This window comes from Sinocyclocheilus anshuiensis, unplaced genomic scaffold, assembly GCF_001515605.1.
Source record: "Sinocyclocheilus anshuiensis isolate Anshui unplaced genomic scaffold, SAMN03320099.WGS_v1.1 scaffold836, whole genome shotgun sequence".
Taxonomy (NCBI): Eukaryota; Metazoa; Chordata; class Actinopteri; order Cypriniformes; family Cyprinidae; genus Sinocyclocheilus; species Sinocyclocheilus anshuiensis.
The window spans coordinates 957,067-968,112 of record NW_015551122.1 but is presented as its reverse complement, the minus strand read 5'-3'; the positions used below and the strand labels follow the sequence as shown (position 1 = coordinate 968,112).

Below are 11,046 nucleotides of genomic sequence, written 5' to 3'. Positions count from 1 at the left end.
ACCATATATTTTGTGCAATCGCATGTTTATTGTCTTCAGGTTTCCTCAGTTCAAATTTCTTTATCTGCGTTTTATTCAGCTACAGCGATCAATGGATACTTCTTCCTGGAGCATTACTTCTACTAACTATGCATATGTGGCGTTCCTGCGCAAGGGCGCCCTCCGGCTTCCAGTATGAATTAAACAGTCATTACATTACGTGTGTACTCAGTAATGTGTAAAGAAAGAAAAGAAAATCTGAATTATGAATCAGCTATGATCGGCGCATCACTAATTAAAATACTAAGTAAAAGGCCTCAAATTTGAAGTACAATCTGGGATGTCTTTTTCTATCAATTCTTCAATAGGTAGATCTTGTCTTTCATAAAGGCCGAGGTCAGGGATCTTGGGCCTAAAAATGTTGGTGACCACTGCTCAAAAGAAACAGGATTCCCTAAATTATAGTCATTGATATAGTTATCGCAATAAATATCAGAAATTATCGTGATATATTTTAAAGCCCATATCGCCCATCCCTAGTTATTATAGCTCAAGATACGTCATGAGAGTCACGAGGTGACAACTTTGTTATTCTGTTCTGAGTCAAGTGCGAGCATGAGGGATTTTCCACTGCTTTCAGCACTGCCTCTGGCGGTCTATCACTTAGTCATAGAACCACAGTTACGTTAGTAACGAGTTATGTCTCCCCTCCTTTTACAGAATTAGGATTTTAATCCATCTTTTTAGATGTCCTGGGGACTAAGGTTCACTTAAAGTGGGAACTAAACATCTTTGTCTACTTAAGAATGGTGTACAGTCACAAATAATTGTTTAGTACACAGAATCTGTGCCAATATCACAGACTATAACTATGTCAGCATCACTTGGCCATTGAGTGTAGTTTGGGCTCCTCCTCAATGCATCCAATAAATGCTGTCATATGTCCTGCACACCTGTTTTTCTTCATTAGTAACATGCAGTTATATAGGAGATGTTGAATTTTATCTTTAGCTCCTTGCATTGTTTCTTATCTTGTAGACAACAGGTTAAGTAAAAATATGAATATGCAATATAGAGCATATATTTAGCAAGATGCTCCTCTTTATAGTTATTTTTTTTCTAGCTGACTAATGAACTTATGGACGCCGAATGGTTATTCTGAGGTAAATGATTGTTACGTGGCATTGTTTTTACACGTTGCTTTACACATTTTCCGCAGTTTGAAACACTGAATGAGCAATTACATGAGACGTTTCAGTAAAGGCCTTTCCACATTGAACGCAAAAATTTGGCGCGATGATGCTTTTGAATCAAAACAATAGATCCCTATGGGTCTGTTCACACCATGCACGATTATTCGCGGTGTGTGAAAAAGCGAGAGTTTTTTATTCCCGCCCTGTGTCGATTTGTTTCCCCCCATCGCTCCATGATGAAATGGGCGGTCCAATCCGATTCGAGCTTAAATCATGTTCCCGGAGCAGCTGCTGTTGCACAAAAGGGCGAGAGTGGTGGCGCTGTTACAAAACAAGTGTAAACAAACACCGAAGAAGAGAGGGGATGCTGAGTTCTTGTTATCATTGGTCTCTGAGAACAGATTTATTCTCGCGTGTTCTTTATACAGAATAAACTTTGTTCATTTCCCACTGAATTATGTGCTTTTTTGCATCGTGCTCCGTAGGGCTGGGTAAAAAAATATCGATATCTCGATATTAATCTATTCTCATTTTTACGGAACGATAGCGATTCTTAAATCCCAAGAATCGAGTAGTCTAGCCTGTTTTCAGTTAATGGACGTAACGTTTAAGCACACTTCCCATCCAGTAAATCGCAATAAGCATTGTGCTTTAGTACTTTTAATATGAAACAAAGTCTCAGATTTCAAATTCTGTCAATATTCAAACAATAAATGCCGTTTTAGCGCTGTTTAATGTGTAGTGACAGATTGCTGTAGCGAGGTGCACGTGAACTGATCATCTCCACATTAATGCCAGTTTCAGCACACAAAATAAACATGACTAAACATCCGAAGGTAAGTTAAAAGAAAGAGTACAACTTTACAATCCGTATCCTGTCTCATGTAATCTCTCAATCAGTGTTTCAGTCGCGCAAAGACGTCGATAACGGCTTGTACAATGTCACGTAATGTCACATTTACCTCAGAAAAACATATTCGGTGACCATGAACTCATTAGTTAGAAAATAAACTGTAGAGAGGGGCATTTTGCTAAATATATGCACCATATAACATATACATTATAATTTTTACTGTTCTTCAATGTTTAATTTATGTTTGAATAAATCCATCAAGTTTTTATTACAGCCACCATTGTTTATATTAAAAAAAAAACAATTGAAGTAGAAATATTATGTAATTGTAACTTTATTATTTTAAAAACGTCATTAAGTGTAATTTTAACAAATCAGTCAATTTTAACCTTCAATATACGCAGCATACGATCTTGTTAACAAGAAGCCATATTAGTATCGATTATAAACGAGAATTGTTACGATATTGCTAATATCCACACAGATGACAGCTTTACCTGTTGTAGTTTGTTCAAGCTGTGCACTTTTTCTTCGCACGTCTCCGTCATTTTCGATCTCTCTCATGCTGCCACAACTGGTGTGCAGTCAACGCTGGTGTTCAGCAGAGATGAGGACGGACTGTTTGTCTTTTTTCAACTAAAACTTTGATGCACATCGTTTCAGTTTATTACGTCACCATAACAAAAGATGTGATCGCAAGGAAAACCACATGTACAAGTCACAACATGTAAATTTATGTAGTCACCAGTGACAATCTCAGCAAAAATATAATTTGCAAATTAATAGTTTTGGTCTCAAATACAGTAGTCACGCAGTCTGGAGCCCTGGTATGACAACTATAAACTTCATAAACGGTCACTGGGAAATGTTAATGAAAGTCTTATTGATTTCTCATTATCGATTCTAACTGATGCTACTCATAATATGATGAGTCATTGTTGCAATTTTAACACAACCTATTGCAACCATCTAGATAACCTTGGTGACAGTTTTAAAGTGCCCCTATTATGGATTTTTGAAAATTACCTTTCATGCAGTGTGTAACACGGCTCTAAGTGAATGAAAACATCCTGCAAAGTTTTAAATCTGAAAGTGCACCGTGTATAAAGTTATTGTCTCTCAAAACAAAGAGTCGACTCCGAATCATTGAAACAAGTCGTTTTTAAAAAGAATCCCAAGCCGTTTCATGTTGACGTCAACATGAAACATTAGCATATTGCCCGCCCACTTGTTGGTCTTTTTGCGTTGTTCTGAATGAAAATGCAGATTCATTCTTTGCCACTAGGTGCCACTTTTGGAGCAGTAAAAATAGCGGTTTCCCCGGTAACGCTGTATACAAAGCAGCACTGCGCTCACAAACGCTGCTTTATCAGGCATTACAGGAGAGATGAAATGAGACCAATCACCGCAGATTAGGTCACGCAAAGGAGGGGTTTGGAAAAATGAATCGTTGAGCGAATCGTTTGGGAGTCGTTGAGCAAATAAGGTAAAAATAAATGCATATTATAAGACAATGAAAGTGTTTTTTGACCTTGCATGCATGTCAACATGTTGTTAAGGACTCCCAAAACCAAAATATGAACCTTTCATTACCCATAATAGGGGCACTTTAATCAACTGAATTCACAACAACAAAGTTTACAAGTTTACAACATACACAAGCATATGAATAACAAACAAAAGAATGCAAGCACTGGCCCCAAAGAGAGAGGGACCGTTCTGTCACCTGACCAAAACACTCTCACACTGCTCATGGGTCATCCTGTTTGGTTAGCCCTAGTGTTTTTCTTGACAAGGTTGTGGCGAGAAGCTCTGTTTAATATTGTGCAGGTGTTATCAGCATGACTGTAGGAACTGAAAGCTGTTATTGAGTCTGCTGTGTGTGTGTGTGTGTGTGTGTGTGTTTTGTCTTGTAGATCTGCAGACAGCCCTGTATGAACTCTGCTGGCATGTTATCCAGGGCAATCTGAAGGTGGATGTGGCTGCCAGTCTCCTGGCTGATGTAATGGTGAGTGCTGATCCCGTCTCATAACATTCAACAATGAACATTCTGTCATCATTTACTCACCATCATGTGTCATATTAATCCTGTGTGATTCACAATATTGTGAACATATTCTGGCCACTTTTCAGTGCAATGAAGTGAATGTGGATAACGATTCTCAAGCTCCAAAATGACAAAGTATTATTGAGCTAGTCAAGGGTTTCGCAAACCCCTAGCTGTTTTTTTGTGGGAACATTAGTCAATGAAAAGATAGTTAAATCGAAGTAACATTAAAATAAACAAGTGGAGCTGCACAATTAATCTAAATAACGATATGTCCTCAAGTTGCAATTATCAAATCAAAGGCTGTGATTTAAATAAAGAAGTATATAGTCTGTTGCACTGTCTACATTTACACGCAGCTTTTAATATCGTGTTTTCAGAGCAGATGGTTTGCAGTTACGCTGCTTCTCAAAAACTACATCTTGTAAAATCAGTTTAACGCACATTTGGGAATGCTATGTATGCTAGGTTCATTTTATACACACAAACATCTACATTTGCACAATTGCCAGCATTTGACCAATATCCCACCAAAATAAAAGGTTAAGGATTTGCCATGTTAACAGCTTGATGGTTTGAATGTTTGATAGACATAATGAATGAACCCAAGTATCAACACCCTTAAAAGTAACTCTTTTCACTAGCGGCTGAGTATTTGATCTTTGTGTCTCAGCAGTAGCAATTAGAGCCCGACCGATATATCGTTTTGCCAAAATTATCGGCCGATATGAGCCTGTCACAGATATATCGTATTGGCGAATATGCCGCCGATATGAACATTTTTTTTTTACGGAACATATAATGCAGATGAAATGCTTCTAAGTGGTGTAATTACTTAGTTTTTCCAGCAGAGCGCGCTCCATTGTTTGCTACTGGCGACTCAGGTCAGTGTAGAGATGCGTGGATGAGCTCAAACTTCACCCGAGTCTGCTACTTCAAATAAATTATCCGCCCGCCACCCACCCGCACCTATATTTAAAGTTTACTGTTAAGTGCACTGATGTCAGACTCATTTTGAATAATAAAGTTTGTTAAATTGTTAAATACTCTGCTTCCATTACATAGGCCTATTTGTCATATAGTGACACACAAGTGTTTGATCACCACATTTGAGTTATAGTTGCAAAAAATGTGTTTATGTATATATATTCCGTTTATGTATATACTGTATTCTATATACAGTACCAGTCAAAAGTTTGGAGACACGAATGGGAAGTGTGTCCAAACTTTTGACTATACTGTACTGTTATATAGCTTACACATAATATCGGCCGATATATCGATATCGGTCTTTTTTTTTTTTTACCCCATAATATCGGTATCGGCCCAAAAAAAAAAACATATCGGTTGGGCTCTAGTAGCAATATGATATTTCAGTGTAGTTTTATTGTATGTAAACATATAAATCTGTTAAGTTATTTAAATATTAACTTAAAATCTCCTGGGGTATTTCAAGTAAATATTTCACTTCTAAGGAAAAGCCCTGATGTAGTCCATATGACTTATGCTCTATTTTTTCTGAAGTCGTATGATAGCTCTGTGTGGGGAATGAATCGGTTTAAGTTCACAGAACAATGGTGAATGATTTGTTCACAAATCGAACAGATCTGATTCTTTTCAATGATCTGGTAGCAGCTGTTAACAGCCCATTAGTGTGAAATATTATCATTTCAAATTTCAGTATGTTCCTTATTCAAAGCTATCATGCGACTTCAGAAACATTTTAGCTCTTGAGATACATGGGCTACTTTAATGCTGCATATTCTGGGCTCATGCAACTTTTTGAAGCTTGAAAGTCTCCCCCATTTATTGTAACAACTAGCAATCTTTAAAATGCATTACTGTATGTTTCACATAAGATCATGAAGTCATAAGGGTTTGGAGCGACATTGTGAAATACATGACAGGTGTCTGGTTTTTGGGTGAACTATTGCTTCACAGTTGGACACAAAAGAGAACATTACTCAAATTTCAACCATTCTTTGTAGACAAACAAGATTTTTCTGGTTACAGGGAAAAATCACACTTTGCTGCATATCAGAAATCCTCCGACTACAACGACCTTGACATAGACACAGCTTTTTATTAGTGATGTTTCGTCATGCTGATCAGAACAAACTCCCAACTAAAGTTTTAAACATTGGTCCCACTAAAAGTGATGTCGAGTGTAAGGAAGTAGGAGGGCAGGGTTTCAACGTTCACAAGCGGTCACAGGAAACACATTTTCTGGAGGTCGACTGCTTTCGTTTTTTTGCTTTTTAATCTAAACTTATGTGAGTGGCTTTGAATGCCTAGCGCAGGGGTGTCCAAATGCGGCCCGTGGATGAATTTTAAGCGGCCCGCAGCTGTTCATGTGTTAATAGATTAAATACCATAAAGCCATTCTATGTTATAATTATGAACTATGTTAATAATTATCAAAGCTTTAAAAACAAGATATTTGCAGATTTTTGTCCTCAACAAAGCACATCGTCGAATCTGGCCCCCTTTAGGAAAAGTTTGGACACCCCTGGCCTAGCGCCTGAAGTAAATAGCATGTTACGGTGCAAACACCTTGTGAAGTTCTGCTAGGACTGTTCCATCTCAGCACCCTCACAAACTCTGTCCTGCTGAGTTATGAAGTTTGCTGTCCCGTGTGTATCTCAATTAGGTTTTCTTTAAACTTTTTGAATCAGACGTTACACGCGTTCTTTCACAGCAGTAGTGACGTTTGATCTGTGGAGCATGGACACAGAATCCCTCCACAGATTGCTTGTGACATCTCATCCAGCCAGATGAAACTAGCCTTCTAAACACAGCTGAAGTGTACCAGTGATAGATCTGCTACTTCTGCTAGCCTACATCTAGTGTGCTGTCCACCGTCCTCCAGTGAACTGGAATCTCCACCGGGAAAAAGAGAGACGTTGAAATCCTGTGAAATTGAAATGCTGTAAACATTTGTACAATGTGCCATTGAAACGAAAGCAATTGCGTTTGTCTTTCAGGAGCTGCGGGACGATATGCCTTCTATTTTAGCTGATGTTTTCTGTATATTAGGTAAGTCCCGCCGTATGTTTATACATGCTAATGCTGGTGAAAGGAGTGTGCCAGACAGTGTCATCTCATTTGTCCTGGTGAAGAAAGAGCCAGGATGCATTTGTATAAAAGACAGTTTTGTTACTTGCATGAGTGAACATGTTTATTAAACTGCAGTCGTGTGTCCACATAGATCGCTGTTCTGACAGATGTTTGCATAATTCAGCTGCTGAACTTATTCTAATGAAGCTCCCATCAAATTCCCTGCTGTTCGTTTGTCAGGCTCAGTGTGATTGATTCAAATGTTAATTTAATGTTACATGGAGATGCTACAGCTCTTGAAACCTACACAAAACATGTGTTAGTTTGTTACCGATAAATGTTTTGTTTTGAAGACCCTGCGAAATAGGGCTGCATGCTGATTAAACTGATAATCATGATTATTTTGTATTTTTAAAAATATATATATATATTTTTTTTTTTACATATAAATGAACATACTCTTTACATTATGAAGAATTTTTCAAAAGCTAAACCAGTGAAATTCATAATATTAACTGCAATTTCAAATTATGTTATGGATTTGTTTCTTCCAAACACGGAAGAATTTAGTCACATAGAATTTTTTTTGCCCACTAAAATATCCTTTACAATGAGAATATCCACTTATATTTAACCACCAGCTACTTTGAAATGGATTTTTTGCCGGCCTGTTTTAAAAAGGGCTACAGTTTTACAGCGTGCTCAATATAGCAATGTCAGAAAGGCAAATTCTTTGCATTTTCCGCAATATTTTTAGACCGATACAGCTGTGCTCTCTCCACCATCTCTTCTTTTACATTTATTTTAAAGTGCAGTTTTATTATGATAACAATAATGTATTTCTGTCTTGAATATTTCTATTATTATATATTATTATAAATTGTTATAATTATATAAAAGTGCCATTGGGCCTAAGGAGACTCAGACAGCAGAGTTTCAGCTAAGAAAATACTTTAACTGATAAAATGTCTGTGGTAAAAAAGTAACTTTTTTTTTATGCCCTTACAAATTTTAGGCCCTTATTGTATAGATAGAAGTTAGACATTCCAGTATCACGAATACTAGACATTTAACATGGCAATTGTTTAGCTGATGAAACCTCTTTACAAAAAAAACCTTTAGTAAGCAAAAACTCCATAATTCAATTAGTGAGTTTCGGAAATGACATCTAATCTAAAACCTTTATGCATTTGCATGCCATTGTAAAGATTAAGTCAATCCATCAGATCCTCAATGACATCTGTTTAAAATTGAGAATGGCGTCTACCCTGACAAAGATCAATCAGATTCATTTCTTGTTACAAAGCTTATTTAACAGGCTGTAAAAGAACAGTGTGCACTTTCAAATAATTGCTGTAACCATCAATTAAAATGACAGTAGATGTACATAACACATCAAGAATTAATTTATACGTTATGTACATCTGACTTTAGTGATTCACGTGACGTGCATGTGTAATTGTTGATTTTGCAGATATTGAGACTGGCTGTTTGGAGGAGAAACACAAGCGAGATCATTTTACCCAGCTGGTTGGAGCCTGTTTGGTGAGTAGAGCAGCGTGTGATTGTCTTCATGACCACTGTGTGGCAGTAAAGCGCTTTGAGACACATCGCCCATCTCTCCAGCACTACAGCACACACTGCGGTTGACGATATGCTTTTTTTTGCATGCATACGTAAGTGGGTGGCCGATCCCCTGACTCTGAAGATTAGCTGCATTAGAGGATTGAGTGGCCCAAATTCTGTCCTCTAGTGAAAAATTCTCCTCCCCTGACCGAACCTCCAGCACTGTGCTGGAATGAAACGAAACGCATTCACAGCGGCTGTGGGTATTTGAGCTAGGCCTCAAACCGGAGCATGTTTCACATCTTTGTTGTGGCAGAACACGATGCATTTGTAATGGCAGTCAGGGTGACTCATCAAGACCTGCAGTGTGCCTGCTCTCTTCTTTTCATTTAAACCACTGTACGGCTGATTAGTATGCAAATACGGGCTTGTTATGCAGTGTTATTAATGTCTTATGTAAGTGTAGCTGAATGCCATTGAGGTGGGATGTGGGCAGTGCTACGCTGATGGATGCAGAGATATTATTCCAGCGTTTTGATTAATTTAATACTGGTCTTATCCTCCTGATAGAGCTTCCACAGCAGTGTTGGTGAAGAGTGTCTAATTAAAGGCATTGTTGTCTGTCGTTTTCAGATCTGTGTTCCTGATGGTATGCTGAAGGAGAGATTAGATCCTGAAACGCTGGAGTCTCTGGGACTGATCAAACAGGCTCAGCAGTTCAACCAGAAGATTGTCAAAATCAAGACCAAACTATTGTAAGTCACATTTCCACCTAAAATAGGATTGATTGATTGCATCTTTCTTGTAAATACTGGTCTTAAAAACTAAATTGTTGCCTAACTAGACAGCATTCATTCATTCATTCAACTAGTGTGTGGCTTGCCTGTAAAATCAGTAAGGGCGTCACAGTCTGAAAACTCGATGTGCTGCCTATCAAGGTTGTATTTTTAGGCATCATAGTTTAAAAACCTTGTGCAACCTACCTAGACAATATTGCAGCCTCAGTCCTCTCAATCTAGTGAGGTGTCTGCTTAGACAATATTACTTTGTCTAGATAGGAAGCTTACTAGCTTTAGAGAGAAGGCCATGTAGACTATAGAGTGCCATGTAATCAATCCATGGTACCTGCTTTTGTTGAAGCCATTTGCCAGCATTGTTTCAATAGTTTTTAAATGTTTAATAGTGGAATTCCTGGTGGAAAAACTCCATTACCCATAATTCTGCAAAGAAATCTCCAATCTGGGAATCGAATTAAGAAAATCACACCAAAGTGACACTTTAGCTCCTTCCACTACCATGAAGCACTGAAAATTAGAGGTCTTCTCAGGTCCTAAACTCTGTACCCGACCCGAATCACTTCAACGTGCATAAATATATATATATATTTTTAAAGAAATACCCGACCCGATGAAATTAGACCAGAGACCGACGGCATTTATTTTCGAACCCGACTGTAAATGGCATTGACGTGTGCACAGCCTGCAGCCCTGCAGTCAGTAAAGAAAAATCGCGGTGTACTGCTGACTGATTTGGCTGCTTCTTTTGATTTATTTAACATTTATTGTTACTTTATATTATTGCCTGCCTGATGGATACAAGCTATTTCTGAGTTCGGCTTTTAATTGTGACCAGTGGATTTGAAAAATAAACGTGATAGTTTGATAAAAATTAAATCGATTGCCTAATGATTGTTGTCTGCAACCTAATCTCCGGTGAAAGGCTTCTGCACACAAAAAAGAAAAGCCCTGCATGAACACGCAGCATAATGAAGCAAGTGGATTTTCCTGATGGATCTCAGATCTATAAGATGATTTCTGTGTGCGAGGTTACAAACGTATACTCCTTTTCTATGTGCATTCCTCACTTCACACGAATGTGCAAGTACACATCTGGGATAGTTTTAAAAGAATTCGGCTCTTATTGGGTCCATTTGGAAAAAACACATTTATTTTAAATTACCCGAGGCCGCTAGTACCGAACCCGACCCGTGTCCGAGGCACTCGTCGAAGTTTTGGACCTCAGGTTTTCGGATCCAAGTGGACCCATGAAGACCTCTACTGCAAATTACATAATAAAGTCAGTCTCCCTACGCTTTAAGCTTCTTAAATATTTGTGGTGTGAATCTTTACTTGTCAGTGCCAGTGTCACATTGACTTCGCATTTAACTCTTTTTCATATCAATCACATCACCCACCTTTTCTCATTCATGCATGTTCTTTTCGTAAAAACTGAAATGTGCTCAAATATCTGCTTTCATGACGTTTGGTACATTTGTGAAGCACCGGCTGCTGCTCTTCTTCCACCATGTCGTCTTTCTGTGAACATCAGATGCAAGTGCTTTGCTTCCAAAG

The 11,046-nt window shown here is 38.1% G+C and overlaps 1 protein-coding gene across 1 annotated transcript in view; it reads left to right on the top strand.

Annotated features, from left to right (window-relative positions):
• The window catches only part of LOC107663081 (THO complex subunit 2-like), a 100,323-nt gene that overhangs the window by 11,358 nt on the left and 77,919 nt on the right, over positions 1-11,046 (top strand). Inside the window, exons 3-6 of the mRNA XM_016453233.1 lie at positions 3,942-4,033; positions 7,057-7,108; positions 8,604-8,674; positions 9,329-9,450. Of these exons, the coding sequence (XP_016308719.1) occupies positions 3,942-4,033; positions 7,057-7,108; positions 8,604-8,674; positions 9,329-9,450 (337 nt within the window). The remainder of the gene's footprint in view (positions 1-3,941; positions 4,034-7,056; positions 7,109-8,603; positions 8,675-9,328; positions 9,451-11,046) is intronic.